Source organism: Perognathus longimembris, chromosome 20 (assembly GCF_023159225.1).
Source record: "Perognathus longimembris pacificus isolate PPM17 chromosome 20, ASM2315922v1, whole genome shotgun sequence".
Classification (NCBI taxonomy): Eukaryota; Metazoa; Chordata; class Mammalia; order Rodentia; family Heteromyidae; genus Perognathus; species Perognathus longimembris.
In genome coordinates this window covers 29434855-29454750 of record NC_063180.1, presented here as the reverse complement: position 1 = coordinate 29454750, position 19896 = coordinate 29434855, and the positions used below count along the sequence as shown (strand labels likewise).

The 19896-nt window shown below is 45.3% G+C and overlaps 1 protein-coding gene across 1 annotated transcript in view; it reads left to right on the top strand.

Moving 5' to 3' along the window:
- The first annotated feature begins 1151 nt into the window (after positions 1–1151).
- Positions 1152–19896, top strand: part of Arnt2 (aryl hydrocarbon receptor nuclear translocator 2) — a 90803-nt gene continuing 72058 nt past the window's right edge. The window contains exon 1 of the mRNA XM_048368892.1: positions 1152–1323. Coding sequence (XP_048224849.1) covers positions 1293–1323 — 31 coding nt within the window. The 5' untranslated portion in view covers positions 1152–1292. The remainder of the gene's footprint in view (positions 1324–19896) is intronic.

Below are 19896 nucleotides of genomic sequence, written 5' to 3'. Positions count from 1 at the left end.
GGCTCAGCACAGAGCCACATACTCAATGTCTATGACGTTGGTAAGCTGTGACATCAATAGTGACAATTATAGGACAGTACTTTTGACAATACATCCCAAAGACTATTTCTTCACACACACACACACACCCCTCTCCTATCCTTCTCCACTTTATTCTGTGGAAAGATTTAAGACAGTGTCATACTTTTGCAAAAACATCCAGTTGAAGAGCCACCTTCCCCAATCTCTCAGAGCACCTCTGGTGGGGTCAGCTTCCTCGAAGCCTTAATCTCTCACAGGGATTCTGGTGGGTGGTGGAAGGGAAAAGAAATGCCTCCAAGTTCTCAGCACCCTAGCTTCACAAGGATACGCAGCTAAACACACTTCCAAATCCTCAGATTGGCGGTGCACACAAGGCTCTTCGCGCTATGACCTCAGGGGGCCTACAGGACATTGGCCCTGGCAAGCAGGAAAGCTCGCCGCCTCTCCCCTAGCCTGGCCGCTCCGAGTCCCCGGCTCGGACGCGGGAGTGCCCGGGGAGCTGGGTGTGCCCGCGGGCGGGGCGGCCCAGGTCTTTGGCCCGGGAGCCCGGCGGCGGCGCGGTCGCCGGGTGCCAAGCGGGCAGCACTGGGGCGCCTTTGTTCCTCAGGCCGTCCTGAGTGCCGCCCTGGCGCTGGAACTAAGCGGGGTTCTCCGCCGCCCATTCTGCCCGGACGCCCCCCCCCCCGAGGTGACCGCACCCCTTCATGGCGTGTCCCCCGGGACCTGGGCGTGATGCGGCGCGCCCGGTGCGGAAAGGGGCGTGTCCGAGGTCCCGGGCCCCGGCGGCCAGATCACCTGCGCGGGCTCCGGGGGGCGACCGCCCGCGAGCTTCCCTGCCCACCCGCCCGGAGCCCCTGCCGGCCCCGCCCCGTCCCGTCCGGGTCCCTGCCGGCGGGTCGCAGGCTCCCAGTCGGAGCGGGGGTGGGGGGAGGGTCCCGCCGCCCGCAACGCCAAGTCTCGCGGTGCTACGGCTCGAAACCGGGAGCCGCGGGCCCGGCGCCCGCGCCGCGCGACAAAGGCTGCGAGGGGGGGAAGGAGGCCGAGGTTGAGGTCGAGGCCGGGGTCGGGGCGGGGGCGGGGCGGGGACGGGGGCGGGGCGGTGAGCGGCGGAGTGCGCGGATCCGCGACCGTCTGCGGTGAGGACCGCGGGGAAGCCGCCCGCTCGCGCCCTCCTTTGTGTGCGCGGCCGCGGCCGCGGCGCTGGGCCTGCGCCGTGCTCCCCAACGCCCCGCGCCGCCTTCGCCCCCGGGGCGCCGGGCCTCCACAGCAAGATGGCAACCCCGGCGGCCGTTAACCCTCCGGGTGAGTATCGGCTGCGGCCCAGGCTCGGCCTGGAGCCGGCGGCGCAGGTCCGAGCGCAGCGCTCACTGCGCGCGCTGGGCGCTCCGGGCTGATCGGCGCCGGCTGTCTGTGGGCGCCGTAGCCCGGGTCTCCACCCCGTCCCTGCCGACGCCGGCCCGGTTCCTGCCGGCTCGGGCCGGGTCCCGCGGGCGGGCGGCAGAGCCCGAGTTGCTGGCCCGGGGAACCGCAGGCCCGCCCGGAGCCCCTGCAGCAATTCCGACAGTCGCCTTTGCCCCTCGCTTCCCCGTCCGATCCCCGCGTCCCCGGAAAAGCGCGGGGTCGTGGCCAGAGTGAGTGTAGATGATGGAGGGAAAAGTTTGGCGCCGAGAGGCAACAGGATGGAGCTCCCGGGGTTCCTCCTTCTCGATCTTTACAACTGGCCACCGTGTGTCCAAATTCTTCCCGGGCTGGACAGCGGTGCGGCCCGGTCCTGTCCAAGCGCCGGTGGTGCGCACCTGTCAGCCTCGCCGAGCAGCCTGAAACATCTGCTCAGCCATCGTCTAGTAGGAATAATTAACTTCTTTTGGAGTGATAGCAAAGGAAACCCCATTTTAGTTGTGAAACTTCCATGTGGCACAAGCGCGAATGGCTACTAGGTGTCAGAACGGGACACATCTACTGCTGGAGAGTTTTGGGTGTTGTGCCTGTAGTGCTGTGGGGATGACAGGCTGCTAAGTCAGGGACGGAGCTCAACACTCAGGAAAGTTACAGGAGAAGGAGGTACTGTGTCTTGAGTGAGGTACAGTGTTGAGTGAGAAATCACAATGTCTGGCAGAGAAAACTTCCAGCACCCTGTCCATCTGCACTAGTCAGGGAAGGCGTGTGTGATTTGCCTAGACCTTACAGGACTGGAAGGCTGAGGACCTTTGCAGGTGCAAGTCATGAGGGCTTGCTTCCCCATATTAGTCGGGAGGTCACCGCAGGCGTCGGTGCACTGGGACGTTACAGAGATTTCACATCCAGGTTCATGGACGTGGCCAGGCTTTAGGACCTCAAAGGGCAGGTAGGATAGACTTTGTCTCCTTGCATTAAGAGAGAGACCATAATGATGAAGAGCAGAGAAGTTCCACAATCACTTTCTTTCTAAAGGAATAACTTGTCAGCCATTCTCAAATAACTTAGACAAAAGGTAGCAAAACTAGAGGTGTTGAGGCAAGGTTTAAAATGAGACAGGTGCTACTGAGGTCAGACTTAACAAGGCTTGAACACAAGGCAAGGAAAGCACCGTTGGCCATGTGGAGTCCAGATTTGGCACTGGTTAGATGTGATGTAAGGACAAAGGAAGAGGTCAACGAGACAGAGGCAGGTGCCTATGGTGTGGTGACAAGGAAGGAGGTCCATTAACAGAAACAGTTGGTTGTCACTTGGGTGGTTAAGCGACTTCAACCTGTTTGCCTTTTTAGAAATTAAGAGAAAATTGATAGATTTGAATGTAGTGAAAGTTGGAAAGACAAGGTTAATGAAGATATTTTGCTTCAATATAGGCTTACATTGGAAATAGAACTACAATTTGAAGTGATGGCATGATTGTGTACTCTTACATCACTGTTGCAAACTGTTCTGCCCATCCAATTGGCCACGCACTGCATGGAATGAAGATGGAGCAGCTGGGGGTGCTGAGCACATCAGTGTCTGGTCTTGGGGGCTTGATGTTTCGGAGGACTTGGCCATCCAAGCCCTCATTCTCCCAGTCAATACCTGTTCAGCTTGATATACTGGAGATCTTGGCAGGGTGAGTGTTTATCAGCTGAAAACCCTTTGAGGTGATCACCTTTTCTCCTAGCCATCTTCATTTTTTTAAAAAACTGGTTCCTGTGGTAGCAGGATGCATAGGGGTGTGTTGTGTTGTTCTGGCCACACATGAATGTTCAGCTTAGGATTTAGTCTCAAGGAACATCTCCAAAGAAGGAGATTTCAGATTTCATGAGTAATGTACAACAAAGGAAAGCTTGACACCTGAGCTAGCCACTCACTCTCATCAGCAAAAGTCACATGACATTTCTATAATTCTTCCTCATCCTCTTACTCCCACCCCTCTCTAGATGGGTTGTTGCTTTGCACAGAATAAGAGCTTAGTAAACATAGTTAAATGAACTGAGAGGACCCAGGACTTATTTCTGCTACTGCTTTGAGCTCAGGGTACAAAGGCCGCTTCCCAACCACCCATTTGTTATTTTCCCTAGCTGATCACTGCACATCAACCAACACATTCATTTGGGGGGACACTACTCTGCAATACAATGGTGGTACTCAGAGAGTTTGGTGATAGAGTTGAAGATGGGTCTTCACATCCTCATGTTGCTCAGTTGGTGTGAGCCAGGTTTCAAAACTCCCTACACTGCTCCATCTAGGTCTCCGGTGTTGGATTTAGATTAGAATTCTACCAGCTACTCATGGTAGGAGAAGTCCCTAGAGGAAGAAGAGATTGATTCCCAAGTGTTCCCATGGGTCTTGCTTCTGTACCTCCTATGGTTGAAAATACTTCCTGACTTCCGGGGTCATTTCTAGTATTTACAAGGGTCTATCTCCAGTACTATGGTATTAGTAGATTTTCTCTGTTCTGTTTGTCCAGAGATGACTGTAGACTAGAGAATTCTTTCTTCCTATCTCATGTGTTAACTCTTTCTTGCCCATTCTGTGTGCTCCCATCACTGTGATGTATTTAACCATGAGCCATTCTCTACAACCAAGTACATGGCAGCAAGCACACTCTTAAAACCTGAACAATTAGCTAATTAAACTTCTTTTTAAAACAAGCGTCCCAGGGCTGGGAATATGGCCGAGTGGCAAGAGTGGTTGCCTGGTATACATGAGGCCCTGGGTTCGATTCCTCAGCACCACATATACAGAAAATGGTCAGAAGTGGTGCTGTGGCTTAAGTGGCAGAGTGCTAGTAGCTTTGAGCAAAAAAGAAGCCAGGGACAGTGCTCAGGCCCTGAGTTCACCGCCTAGGACTGGGCAAACATACAAACAAAAAAAACAAAGGTTCCAGTTTCAGATACTTTGTAAAAACGAAAAAGGGACAAATACAGAACTTTACAGCATGTCATCATTTTAGCTTGTCTTTTTTCCTCTTAATAATCTGCATGTAAGTTTTCTCTTTTTAATTAATTAATTAATTATTTTTTACCAGTCCTGCGGGTTGGACTCAGGGCGTGAGCACTGTCCCTGGATTCTTTTTGCTCAAGGCTAGCACTCTGCCACTTGAGCAAACTTCTGGCTGTTTTCTGTATATGTGGTGCTGGGGAATTGAACCTAGGACCTCATGTATGGGAGGCAAGCACTCTTGCCACTAGGCCATATCCCCAGCCCCCAGTTTTCTCTTTTTAATGAACTGATGGTTCACTCTTTTTCGTGCTTAATAAAATTTTACCATTACCTTGGTGCCCGTGGCTCACACCTGTAATCCTAGCTACTCAAGAGGATGAGTTCTGAGGATTCTGGTTTGAAGAAGCCAGCCTGGGCAGGAAAGGTCATGAGACTCTCACTTGTCTCCAACAAAACACTGAGAAAATCCCATAAGTGGCGATGTGGCTTATGTGGCAGAGCACTATCTTAAGCGCAAAGAGGCTCAGGGACAACACCCAGACCCCGGGTTCAAGCCACGGGACTGGCAAAAAACGAAAAAAAAATATTATTAGATGTATCTACCAAAGGGCACACTGGTTGTTTCTAAGTTGTGGTGATTATAGCTACTATTTTTTGACCAATATTTACCGAGCAACAGCCATGTGCTGGATACTGATATCGTTTCTGGGGTTGTATTGATAGAAAAATTTGTACAGCCACTGCTATCAGTGTTATATAGTCACAATGGAACCATGTTATAAATAATGTCAAAGCTGTGAAGAAATGATTCCTGGGATTGAATAACCAAAGGTCCTAGTTTACATTAGGATTTGGTAAAGGCCATTTGAAGTCAGCAAAGGCCTCTGCAAGGAGTTGATATTTAAGTCAAACTCTCAGGAATGAAGAGAAATGTAAGGAAGAACATTGTAAGTACAGGGAGGAGATCCCGCAAAGGCCTGCAGATGGGCAGAGGTAGGCAATTTAGAACCATCAGAAAGGACAGTGTGGCTAGAAGATGTGAGCCAAGTGAGAAAGCATGAGAAGCTGGAGATGTGAGTAGAGCTCACCTAGCAGAATGCCACGGGTCTTGGTTTAGGAGTTCCAATTTACTGCTGAAGGCAGTGAAAAGACATTTAAGAACAGAGCAAGGGAAAAGCATGTTCAGGTCATGTATGGACCTTGTGATCCTTCCTGCGGATAGTATGGGCAACAGATTGGAGGGAGGCTCTGGAACAGCAAGATACAGTAAGGTGCCCATGAGAGAAGTAGATGCATTGTGTGTGTGTGTGTGTGTGTGTGTGTGTGTCAGTGACACCATGTTAAAGAACTCTATGGCCCCAGTGAGGTACTGTCCTCCTTTGAAGGGGGCCCTGTCCTCCTTTGAAGTTGAGCAGGTCACGTCTTCCTTAGGTAGAGTCATTCTGACCTTATGGTAAAGTGTTGTAGAGTTATTCTGACCTTATGGTAAAATGTTGTAGAGAGAGGTGAAGTTTGAGCCATAGGCTCTGTCTGAGTGAGTGTCTGAGGCTCTGTCTTGACAACTGAGTGGCGGGAGGCAATGGGGAAAGGCAAGGTGTTAAGTGGTCAAGCAGGGTATGTTCATGGCTTAAGCATCAGTCACTGTCTATTGTCACACTTTCATCTTTTTCTTTTGACTGACTGCATGCTTCCAACCAGAGCACCTGACAAATTAGTCTGCAGGGATTGGAGAGTTTACGGCCAGGTGATTTCTTGCTTTTCCTGCTGCATTTTGTGCCATTAGACAGGTCATGTCTTAGTCTGTTTCCAGATTCAAGAAGTCCTAATAATGGAGGATGATACTTTGTTTTTATTTATTTATTTTTCTGATTTGAGAGTCCCTAATGTCTTTGTATAGCTCTAGGACAGACAGTCCTGGGTATCAGCAGGTAGGTCTAGGAGCTGCTCTCTCAAGGCTTAGGTGATAGAAGGAAAGACTGAGAAGTAGAGAGGCCTGGAAGCAATCAGGGGAACACATCCCAGGTGGAGAGAAGCACAGAGGCTTGTGTAAGGTCCACCCCTGGAGATGGCTCCAAGCAGATCCCCCTGCATTATGTAGGTAACTGGCATACCTGGAGGCAGTCACCTCCCCCTTCTCTGAGGTCACATCTTGGACCACCCCTGGGTCAGGCCTCCCATTGGACCATGGAAGGGTTGCAGGCTCTGAGGTCACATTGGCTGGCCACACCTTTCCCATCCCCTCCCCAGTATTAGATAAGGCATGGCCCTGGGGTGCCTCGCCCCTTATCTGGCTACAAGCTTCTCCTCTAGCTTGTCCTGAGGCCAGAATTTTGGAAAAATAAAATTATCTCTTCTGCTTGAATATGGCATGGTGTTCTTGCTCATCAGCTACCTACTTTAATAAGCCTTACAGTTTGCCTGAGTTGAAGCCAAGATTGTTGGGAACTCTAAGAGCACTTAAGAAGTCATTGGACTTTTTAAATGACAGAAGGGAGGTCAGGAAAGGTACACGCAGTTCTGCAGTTCTGTATAGACAATGCCCCCCCCCCCCCCATACATGCCTTATCTAGGGCAGAGGTAGGTGTGGCCCAGTGAGAGGAGGTGGCTCCTCTAGGTATGCCAGTTACCTAGGTAACAGGTACTGTTTAGACTTTAGACAGAAGGGGGGCATCTTCCTGGAGCCCTCAGGGGTGGGCCTTACTGGGAAATTCTTGGTTGTGACAGCTCCAGGAGGTGGGTGTCCTCCAGGCTTGGGTGGACAGAGGCCAATGTTGCTCTGTCCATGGGCAGGACATGATATTTGTATGATGTATATGATGCCCCTCTGGTGGAAGCACATGCCACTAGAGCTGAGGTTGTGAACTCTGATTTATGGGGACAAAGCTTTTCACAGTACTCTGGGCAGTGATAACTACAAAAGACACCAAGCAACTGGTTCTGCCATGGCGTCTATCACAGTGTGTGGTCCATAATAAAAGATCAAAGCTTTAAACAACACCAGGCTTTGTTGTTAAAGACCTGCCCTGCTATGTACCCAGGTTGGCTTTAAACTATGGCTCTTCCTGCTTCAGCCTCCCTAGGGCTGGCATTCCAGGTCTGTGTGGGATATCCAGACTAAGATGGTGCTTTTGAGATAGTTAGGTACTTAACAATGGGATTTAAGCGTGAAATAATTTCAAGAATTTTTTCTTATTATTTTTAAGGCAACATTGGTGTTTCTATAATATCAGCAGTTTGAAATGAGGCATAGTGTGGAAATTGGTTGCTATTATCTTATGTGCTTGATGGATTCCAAGTTCCCCAAGGACTAAAGTGAATGAATGTGATCAAGGATCGCAGCTGTGGTCTTTTTTTTTTTTTTTTTTTTTTAAATCATTGCACACCAAAAAAAAAAAAAGTCTTTGAATTCAGCTCAGACAACCTCCTTGAACACAGCCTCTGTTTGCCCACACAAAAGGCTTCAAGCTTAGTGCTGGGGTTTGGACAGAAACATGGTTTGGAAACTGGTTTGGATCTGTGGATAGTGAATCTGTAGGAGGGGGCTCTGCAAATTTATTCAAAAGACCAGCCATTGTTAGTAAGCAGAAGGGGTTGTGAACTCCAGTTTTTCCCTGTGGGCAAAGAAAGAGTGCTGAGGGAATGGTTTGAGGTGTGTGCCTTTTCCTGATCAGCATCACAAAAGGCAGACCTGTTTCCCAGCTGCCTGCTGGGTTTGTGGGGAACTACTTCTTGTGCAAAGCTTGCATCTCCTTCCTTTGAGCCTCCACCTAGATCCCCAGTGGCAGCAAATGGTACCACTCAACATTCATTGGCCTAGGCCAGACATTAATTATTTTAATTGCCTAGCCACCTAATTAAACAAATATTAATTGAATGCCAACTGTGTGCTCACAGTGGTGTGCAAACCCAGGCTTGGTTTTTTTCTTTCACAGTGCATTATTGGGTGGTTATAGAGTCAGCCATTTATTAAGTAGTCAACCGCACAAGATACTGTCACTCAGGAACGGATGGGGGAGGATAGCCTCAGCTTCACAGTTCCCATGCAGAATCACTGAGACCCACTCAGGAAAAGCGTTTCATGGTGTCTCACAAAAAGGAGAGTCTCACAAGGTGAACATTTTAGAAGGACTTATTTTAGTATTGTGAGGAGTATTCACCCAGACAAAAAAATGAGCAGACTAGAGACAAGCAGCACAGCAGAAACAAGACTTTTCTGACTCTTCTTAACATCATCTAGCTTACATTAGGTTGGTATATGTACCTTCTGATATTGAATTATAGAAGGTGGTTCTGTTTCCACCCCCACTCCTCTGTTCACCCCTGGTGCGAAGACTCTGTATGTGCTTTCTGGCACATACTCATGTTATTCTGGTCCACATTTCCCCCCATTGTTTCTTTCTTTTTTTTTTTTTTTTGGCCAGTCCTGGGCCTTGGACTCAGGGCTTGAGCACTGTCCCTGGCTTCTTCTGCTCAATGCTAGCACTCTGCCACCTGAGCCACAGCGCCCCTTCTGGCCGTTTTCCATATATGTGGTGCTGGGGAATCGAAGCAAGAGCTTTATGTGTAGGAGGCAAGTGCTCTTAGCTCTCTTGCCACTAGGCCATATTCCCAGCCCTCCCCCGCATTGTTTCTTAAACACACACAGACACAAATGGCTCACCCTCTTCCACTGTGGTATTTGCCTACTACATTTATTTAGGGAACGTGGGAAGTGCAAGGACTTCACTCTAATCACTTCAGTCAGTCATCTGTCACTTTGCAAGCAACTTTTCACTCAGGGTCACGTGTCTTACCTGGAAAACGGACAAAGACTGACTATTTTCTACAGCAGAACACAGGTAAAGTAAGGAAAATATAGGATGATTGTTCCTCATAACAAAAAGTTTATTTTCCTGGGTCTGAATTTAATTGAGGGTTATAAGACACATTAAGTTGTGGTGCCTCCTTCAGTTGTGCCATGTTTCTTCTCTTTTCTTTCATGACAAGCACAGGTATTCATGAAATGCCCAAAATTTGAGACTTCCCCAAAGACCACTGAGAAGCTCATTCTGATGCAAAGGCAAAGAGTCGTTTATTAACAAGCTCGAGCTTGGACCTACACCCACAAGGACACTGCCAAGATGGACACAGCCAAGATGGACGAAGGCCCCAGCACAGATTACACCGGGTTTTTATAGTAAACAAGTCTAGGGTATTCCCAGTTAAAAAGACATGTAATTGGTTAACCTTTAGTGTGTTATCTATTCCTGATTAGCTGGGGCATTGTCGCTTAACAGCAAGACAGTCAAAAGTTTGCAAAAGGCATCTGGAGTCAGCCTTCCCCTGTTTTCCACATGTTAGTGGTGGGACTGTTAGTGGGGGGACTGTTAGTGGGGGGTGCTGCAAGGGACTTTTGGCGCCAATTCCCTCCTGCTATGTATACATTAGTTACTTATTGGGGCAGTAACTTGTCAGGGACTTGATTGCCTGGTGGAGCACCTGGCACTTCAAATATTTATCTGCGGATATTCCAGTACACAGCACAATTATCAAACAAGGCAGTGAAGCCTCTTACAAACAATGGCAAAGCATCCTAACTTTAACTGACTTCTGTTCAGATGAAGTCTGTCTGGCTACCTTGATTATTTTAGACTGCATTTTGTTCAGGCTTCACACTGGCATGTTCTGCAGTTATTCGAGGAAGCTTCAGGGTCCGTTCAGGCCCAAGCTACAATATAGAGCTGCACCGGCTGCTCAGTCTCCTCATTTATCTTGAAGAATGTTACTCAGTTTGACTTTGCCTGATGTTACCTCTCAGTTGTAATTGGCTAATGCTCTTCTATGAATTTACCTTTTTCATTGTTACCTGTAAGTAGTTGTATAGTCAACATGTCTGTTTACAAGTACAATGCATCTTGATCAATGTTGCCCTTTCACAGTTTTTCTGCATCTCCCCTAGTTCCGCCCATCTCCTCAATTTTTCTAGTTCCATTTTCAGACATATATACTTCACATGTATATTATGACTGTATTCACCCACCCTTCATTTCTCCAATTGTCTGCCCCCATTCCTGTATTTAAATTTTTTAAAGGCAGAATACCTTCAAATTGTATCACAAAATTCTTTTTGAACTATTTAAAAGAGAAACTCTGCGTTGCTGACTTAAGGGTATGTGTAGACCAGGGTAAGGAAAGGTGCTTAGTGATTTTGAATCCATCTCTGGCCAACCTCTTGTTAGAGTTCTCTATGGTGTCTATGAGTAGTGTAACACATTTCTTGTGGAGTAGAGGTTAGGAAAACGGAAAAGGAATAGGCTGGACTCGATCCTCAACAGGCAAGGACTATTTATTGAGGAACAATGAGGGGAACGGATCTTCCCGTGGGCTTGGAGGTTGTGTGAGGGGGTGAATTTGGGACCATGCTTATATGGGGTCTGAGCATGGTGGCAGAGGTTAATGAAAAAGCCTGTTAGATCTGAGAAGTTTTGTGCTTTTCTTCTGTTGGGTTAGGTGAATTGCCCTGCCCACATATCAAAGCAGGTTCACACTTACCTGAGGTTTTGACTGGTGTTTGTATGCACCTGAGGCAATAGGGTGGAGGTCAGTCCTTCAGTATAGATCCCAGTAGTTATGTATGTGTGTGTGTGTGTGTTTAAAAGACTGTAGGGTTTGTACTTCCCTAAATTAAATACTGACTTCACTTGATAAATAAAATAATTATAAGCTAACTATGCAAAGATTATCATTTCTCTAATAAAGTCAGTAGGGAGTTGAAGTAATTACCAACTTCTCTGACATATAAATTGAAAAGCTTTTCAGGTAAGTTGCTCATGTGGAATGCCTGAAACACGCAGAAATTAACAATTAGATCTTCATTCAAACTGTAATTAACTGTGTGATTTGTCTTCTTGGTTGCTGATGCATATCCAGGTTTAGAGATGGATTTATTTTATTTAGAAAGTTAATTTTCTACTTCCTTTAAACTTGTCTTCAAAATAAACTCACATTTAGTTCTGATCCCTAAAAACAAAAACAGTATTAAAATTGGTAAAAGTGAAATTAATTAAAAAATTACAAAACATTTTAAATTACTTGTATCATACAATACAAAGCAGGTCATTTTTAACTTAAATCCACTCCTTCTGAAACAATGAACTGAATGACATTGTATCGTGGCGATGAATCATCTGATGATAGCTGAGTACAAACTCTAGTTTATTACTTCATTTTCTCCATCAAATTAAATCTACCTCATCTCTCCCAGCCTTGCTGTTTAAATGTCCAAAGTCATCATTTGTTTGGGGGTCAAATAGAAAGGAGACAGCTGGCTGGCTGATATTTAATCTAAGTAGACTGTCTGGAAATTATAGCTTTGAAAAATAAAATTAGTAAACACAGATATGTAGCAAATGAATGACTTAGATAGTGAAGTGAAAGAAATCACAGCATTCAGTAGAGAGACAGTTAGGAAAAATGAAAGATTGACTAAGACAAAGAGATGAGATCTATTTCTTACAGAGGTCCAATGACAGATAGTGAAGAGAAAAGAGGTCTGCAATATTTGAAGGAAAGAGGCTATAATTTTCTGAACACAGTGAATGTCATTGAGTCCTAGATTCAGCAGCTACAAAAAAATGCTAAGCAAGATAAATAACATCCTTGTTGACATCTTAACAAGGATAATATAAGCCAGAAGAAAGTAGAATAATATTTTCAATACTAAATTAGTGAAAAGTTATTGTAAATCTGGAGTTCTGTAGTTAGGTCATTTATCTTTTAGGATTGAGAAAGAAAATTTTTTGTTGTTCCAGCATTGGGACTTGAATTCAGGGCCTGGGCACTGTCCCTTAGTCTTTTCTGCTCAAGGCTTGTTCTACCACGCGAGAGCTCTGCATTTCCACTTTTGGCTCTTTGGTGGTTAATTGGAGGTGAGAGTCTTGTGGACTTTCCTAGCTTGTCTGGCTTTGAACTGTGGTCCTCAGATCTCAGCTTCCTAAGTAGCTAGGATTACAGACATGAACACCTGCATCTGGCTGGATGTTTTTTTTTTTTTTAAAGAAAGCATTTGTTGACAGTAAATATAGGAAATTAAGGACCTCATTAAAAGAATTTGTAAAATAAGATGATAAATGACCCCAAAGGGAAGTTCTCTGATTTTAAAACAATGAATCCAAGAGAAAATACACATGTTTTTGCTGTAAATAGTAATAACATATGCTCTCTTGGTGGCCAGACAGAAAGCTGTGTAGTTCAGGACTACTACATTTCTGACTGGTGTGCATAATAATATTTCTAGAGAAATAATGTATATACAGAATATAAACCCAATAACGTACATTCAGTTAAACACTAACAGTTTAGGGAAAAAGAAGACAGGATAAACAGGTTGGAAAATTATGACCAAACCATCACATCTGTCATACCTCTTGTTTTTGTGTGGCCTGAGTCATGAATAATTTTCAGTGTTTTTGACATAATACTTGCTTTACATTCAAATTTTGGTGCTTATCGATTGAAACAGCCATACCTGCTCATTTCTGTAGTGACCATGGTGGCTTTGCATGGTTGCAGATTTGGGTACTTGTCCCAGAGACCTTATAGGATGGCAACCCCCAGAACAATATGCCTACCTCTGTCTTAGGTAGTCTAAGCCAAGGTAAACCTCATGCTTTTGAGCTGAAGTCTCTGCGAAGTGCAGTGGTGTTCTCAAGAATTTTCTGAGTCTTGCATCCTCCTCAGTAGCCAGAAAATGTGTCCTATCAGTACCTGCCCCAGCTTCCTGTCATCCTGGGCAACTATAGCCTTTATACAAGAGCTCCTGACCCCCTCGTCCCCCAAGCAGAAATTGGCCACGGGGAAAGCATCCCTTTTCGTTTCTAGAGAGCATAAAATACCTCAACCACTTTGATAAGAAAAGCAATTTTAATGCCCTGCATGTAAACTGTTTTACTATTTTGTGAATTTCATATCTGGAGAATAATTCATTATTTAAAATTTAACACAAAAATGCTTTTTTGAATGATGGATGAATGTATTCATCAAGGGATATGTTCAACAAGAATACCATTTTACTGTATAAAAATTCTTAAGGAGAATTTTATCTCTGTGGGAGGATATGTGATTTTCATAATTTGTTGTGTAAACAGGGAGAGTTCACAATCTTTTTCTTTTTTTTTTTTTAATAGAAAAAGCATTGTATAGGAAGAACAGTGCTTTCTGAACAATATATTATTTGTCTTGGTTTCCTAAAATTATCTGAAAAGAATTATTCTTTCTGCAGTTAACAGAGTAATACCAAATATTCTGTGCAAAGTATACTGTTTTGACATTAATCTTCATGGGGAGTAAATAACACTATGTGGCTGTATTTAAAGTTTAAAGCTGAAAGTCAAGTGCAGAAGGACAGAAGTAAAGAAGAAAATTTGGGTGAATGTCTGAGTGTCTGTCTATAGATTGGTACTCTTTTCTTGGAGGGTGGGACAAGTATAGGAATAAGAAATGTCCCAAAAGACAAAGACAAACAAACACAAAGCCACGTATGGAGGGAAGCATCAAGAGAGGCTGCAGGAAAAGAGAGAGGGGCAGTGATTGACAGGAAAAGTAGAGAGGCTGCGGGAGAAGGGAGGGGGACAGTGACTGACAGGAAACGCAGAGAGCAGTAGAGGATGAAAGACAAGGGGAGGGGATGTCTGGCCTCAGGGAAATGGATTTAAACAAGGGCTAGAGTAAAAATAAGTTTTTCTTAAAAGATGCAAGATCTAAGTAGAGACAAAGAATAATAACTCCTAAAGGTTGTTTATTGTTGTGAAAACCAGTATAAGAAACAACTGCAGTTGGGTGCTTTTAGCTCAGGTCTGTAGTCCTGGCAACTGAGGAGGCTGACATCTGAGTTCTGTAGTTTGAAGCCAGCCCAGGCAGGCAAGACTGTGAAGCTCTTATCTCCAACTAGCCAGCCAAAAGGTGGAAATGGAGCTGTGGCTCCATGGGTAGATAGAATGCCAGCCTTGAACACAAAAGCTCAAGGACAGCATCCACACCCTGAGTTCAAGCTCCAGGACTGGCAAAAAGGAAAGAAACAATTCTACAAGATATGAATGAGGATGTGCTACAACCATCTTTTATTCTGCTTTTTGTTATTATTGTCCTAAATCCTTTTTTTTTTTTTTTGCCAGTCCTGGGCCTTGGACTCAGGGCCTGTGCACTGTCCCTCGCTTGGCTTCTTCTTGCTCAAGGCTAGCACTCTGCCACTTGAGCCACAGTGCCACTTCTGGCCGTTTTCTGTGCTGGGGAATCGAACCCAGGGCCTCATGTATACAAGGCAAGGACTCTTGCCACTAGGCCATATCCCTAGCCCTACATCCTTTTTTTTTTTTAAGCAAAAAAGATGTGTCTTCATAGTATTGATGTTATATTGCAAATATAGATTTGATGGTGACTTGTATAATGTGATCATTGATCGTACACCACAAGTTCAGAAATGATTTCAGAAGTGGGATTGTCTCTTACCTTTTGAAAGCCTAGTCATTCATTCAGAATATGTTAGCTTCCCCATACTATGACAAAATACCTAAGAAAACAACTTAAAGAAAGAAAGGTTTTATTTTGGCTCCCAGTTTCAGAGGTGTCATTGGTTCACGGTCGCTTGGGCACGTGACTTTGGTCCTATGGAACAGTTGCAATCTCTGCGGAGGTCAGAGCTAGCCTACCTGTGGGATAGGGATGTTTGCTTAGGCTGACATAGCTGTTAAAGCCTAGAAAGGTCTTGGACTGAGACTCCTACTCTAATGTTTTTTGTTTGCTTGCCTTTCCTGTATATAGTGCTACAAAATCCCATCCCAAAGGGGCTTTTGGAGAATTGTGTGCCTGTCCCTCCATCTAGAGGAGAATAGGACTCTTCCTTGCTTTCACATTAAGAAAAATACTTCATGTTCTGTCATAGAAACATATGAATAACAATCCAGACATTTAAAAAGTGTATTTATTGCAGTTGTACAAAAATCTGAGTATCTGGTTTTTCAGAACCTAAGCAGTTAATGCTTGAAATTTTACTGCAAATAAATTGATCAGTATGCAAGACAGTTGTCACAGCTGAATCATGGTCCACAGTTAAGGTAAACAGATCTGTGATGACATTTTCTGAGCAGAATACAAATGCAGCAACATCCTCCCAGAGGTTCCTGCCATTTCTTCTACAAGAATAGCATATTCTTCTAGGAAGGTGCTGGCCACAAGAAAGAAAGATCTTTATTTAATCCTTCTTAAAAGGTAGGGCTGTGATATTTGATGTGCTTTCTGTGACGAGATTATTCTAAGAGATAGCAATTGAGGAGATCATTTTTCTTCCGTTAGCTGTCCTTCCTCCTCTCCCATCCATAGAGAAAGCCTTTTGGGTTTTGATGTGTTTGAATGATCATTAAAATATACTGTGTGGTGATATTGTGGAAGTTGGCATGTAATTAATTTTTTCCAATGTAAATATAGAAGAGTACCTTTCTTATTTGGATTCACAGGAAATAGTGGGGAAAACAAAATGTCTGTTTTCATTTTCTCTCTCTCATTGTAATGCTCTCAAGCTTCACATTTTTCCCCCAGGTTTTTCCTGCCTGTGCTACATTATTGGAATTGAACAAAATATATCTGAATTTGAAATGTGAAACAGTCTAGATGCTGTCATGAGCCAGATCTGTTTTCTGTATTATAGTGAAGCTTGCAAAATCCTTAGCTTATACTGATTGTAAAATGACCTCAAAACCTCACTGCAACTTTGCCCAAGCACAAGCAGTCATTGTCCCTTGTTTGAGGAAGGAAGTACAGCTTCCCAGGTGGGGGGACATTCTTGTGAATACAGGTGGGAAGTACAGCTTTCCAGGTTGGGGCTGGCGGGAGCGGGGGATTGTTTGTGTTTCGCATAAGACTGCTATGAATACAGATATTTCTGATTTTGTATTTGACACTGGTTGTCCTGAGGGTCCTGAGCAGAGATCATTTCAAGATGGTTGTATTTGTGGTTGGGGGAATGATTCAATCTTTGGAGAGTTGTGATTGTATACAAAGCCAGAAAGCTCCTTGATGGGAAATGGAAAGAAAGCTTACCCCTCAATGGAGCTTAGGGAGCAATCAAAGCAAAGCATGTAGGAGAAAGCATCTTTTATGTTGTGATCTAGTTCTCCAGAGTGTGGCCCCCTCCTGGAAGCCTCTGGGTGTTCCCATTGATTCCCATCACTGTGTCTGGCCTCTTTCACCTCAGGTAGTGCTCAGTGTAAAATTAACTAGCCACACATCTGTAGGAAACTCAGCTCCCATTGAGGTTTTCCTTCTTGGGCTATTGTTCAGCTTCTGGTTCAAAATAAGAGCTTGGCAAATGCTACTTGTAAACCAAATGGAGCCCAGTTTCTTCTAGCAACCTCAGCAACAGGGAAAAACGTCCCGATGAACCCATTTCTCAGTTGGAGTGGAGACACAGAAACAGCCAAGTCAGAGCCAGCACCAGGCCACCTGAATACTTAGTGGCCTGCTGAGGATGTGGCTACCGAGGGTCTGATACTGAGCATGCTGGTTCCCCAGATGTAAATGTACAGTTGGCCCAGCTGTATTTTAGTTCTTTCTCTAAAATTTTTTGCCCTGTATAGAGTAGGAGGATCTGGTTACCACTGTTTTTTTTTTGCGGGGTGGGGGGGGAAGGGTTGATATATATATATATATATATATATATATATATATATTTTTTTTTTTTTTTTTTTAGAATTTTCCTTTTAGGGCCCTGAGACTCACACATCCTCTTTTTTTTTTTTTTTTTTTTTTTTTTTGAGGTGGTAACATCTTCTCCTTTTTCTTTGTGGCTCCACTGCTTTGGATCTGTTATCTTTTACCTGGTGCTGTGACCTTCATTGATTCCCAGAAGTACAGGTACCATGAGAGTGAATCTTAAGGAACTAGATCCTGAACTGTGGTGGGGGTGGAGTGTAGGGGAGCTAGTTGGAAACGTTGTTCCTTAAGAGATGACATTTGAATTGCATCTAGGTGACTGTGAGGAGATGAGAGGGTAGAGGAGAGAGGTTTCTTTTTTTTTTTTTTTGGCCAGTCCTGGGCCTTGGACTCAGGGCTTGAGCACTGTCCCTGGCTTCTTTTTGCTCAAGGCTAGCACTCTGCCACTTGAGCCACAGCGTCACTTCTGGCCATTTTCTATATATGTGGTGCTGGGGAATTGAACCCAGGGCCTCATGTATACGAGGCAAGCTCTCTTGCCACTAGGCCATATCCCCAGCCCCGGAGAGAGGTTTCTTGATGGAGAACATAGAGTGTTCAAAAGCCTTGAGGTGGAAAAGAACATTGTGTGGCAAGAAATGGACAGGGTGGTGTGCTTGAGAGGTGGGCAGGAGAGGTGGGAAGCAGCTGACCACTCAGGAGCTCCTTGATCACATGAGAGATGTGTGTATTAAGTTCAAAGAGAATTAATGCACTGGAAGAGGATGGAAAGGCTTGCCTTGTCCAGTCTAGGTTCCAAATGGAATGAATGAGAGGAGCAAAGAGTAGGAAGAGTAGAGTAGGAAGACTAGTTCAGCAGCCAGACAGTCCAAAGGGCAAGGAGACTGAGAAGTGACAGCAGCAGTTGATGGCTGGATCTGGGATTCATTTGCAAAGAGCCTATATGGCTATCACAGACTTGGATGAGGTCACAAGGAATAACTCCAGAAAGGATCCTGCACAGGATCCTCTGGAGACTGGAAGAGGCGCATCAGCTGGCAAAAGAATCCTAGAAGGATGGCCAGAAGATAGAAGGCAAGGATATGGCACCTAGAAAACCAGTACACATCCTTGAGATATAGGTGTAGGAAAGCCACATCCCCAGAGAAGATTGGATAGGAGTCCCGTGTCTGGCAGAGAAGGGAGAGTAGGAGAATGACGTTTCACAGACAGATGATGAGACAAGGGAGAACCACATGTTAGAGAAGGTGGGGCAGAGATAGCTACATCCAGAGAAAAGGTGGCAGGAGAGCCTTGTCCCCACAGGTTGGGTAGGAGGGTGATTAGTTACTGTTACCAAATACAGCCCCAGCAATGGTGGCAGCTGTACTGGCTAGTACTGGTGTGAGTGAAGACCAAGTCTGACTGTTGAAGGCAAAGGCGAGAGGTGCAGAGGGAGGCCTGAAACACAGAGGCAGCTCCATGGTGCGGTTTTGGTGGCACAGTTTCAATGCTTGTGCAATGGTAAAGTCTAAGTCTGTTTTGAAGGTGGACTTGCATTTGATGTGTGGTGTTGTCATTCTAATGTACTCCTATTTCTGTGTATCAGTAGACATCCCTCCTCACTGAAAGTGGCAAATACTCATGGCACAGGAAATCCTTGGCAAAGCTCCAGTCCCTTGCCCATCCCAACCTAGCCAGGCTCACTGTAACTTCGTCTTTTGGAGCTGGATTAGAGAGGGGATGGAGACCTTGTTGAGAAATTGGGGTTCCCTCCCTGGCCCACTTGCATCTCCTGATGTATGTCTGGATAGCAGGGTCCCAAGGACTGTGACAGCAAGTGTGCTCTTCCCTGCCCAAGGGAAGCTTTCAATAGCACTCAGGAATGGAATCAGTTTCAGGGTGGAGCGTGTGTGTGTGTGTATTGTGAATATGATGTGTTGTATTAATTGTGTATTTGTGGTGTGCTACTGTATGGTATGCATTGTTTGTGATCTCTGTGATGTGTATTTGTGGTGTTTGTGTGTGTTGCTATGTGGTGTAAATACATATTGCAAAGGCTTGAGGGGTGGTCAGTGCAGATAGAGGCTGATGGCTCAGCACTTCTCTCATCCTACTGAGAGTAATTTTTATAGATTGTGGCTTCCCTTCAACTCCCAATCAGAGTTGAGCTAAGGAAAACAAACATTGTGGAAGCTATTCCCCAGAACTACTAACAAAACCAGAGAAGCTGCTTGAGGTGGTCATCTTGCCATGAATGGTTTGAGAGTTCAGGAACTCTCCAGAAACTGGCTTTGAGATGAGAGGTGCTTAACGTGCTCTTAAAGAACTTCCAAGTGTCTGGCTTGTAAGCAATAATAATAAACAACATAGGAGCCAGTGGCTCATGCTTCTGATACTAGCTGCTTAGGAGACTGGTATCTGAAGCAGATAAATCCTAGACTCTTCTCTCCCATTAACCAGCAAAGAGCAGGAACTACATGTGTGGCTCAAGTGGTAGAATGCCATCTGTAAGCACAAAACCGAAGTGTGAAGCCCTGAGATAAAGCCCCAGTACTGATGTGTGTGTGTGTGTGAGAGAGAGAGAGACACACACACACACACACACACACACACACACACACACACACACACCACGGTACATGGGACCCTCATCTAGTATTTGACTTCCTTGTTTAATACCTATTCCTGGAGAGGCCTTGGCTAGGGAGTATTGGGGTAGTCAGCCTGATGTAGTCCCGAGTTTCCATACACCCTGTCCACACAGGTGCTTTCAAAGCCCCAGACTTCACTACCCTCATTGTGTGTAAAGGAGCGACACAG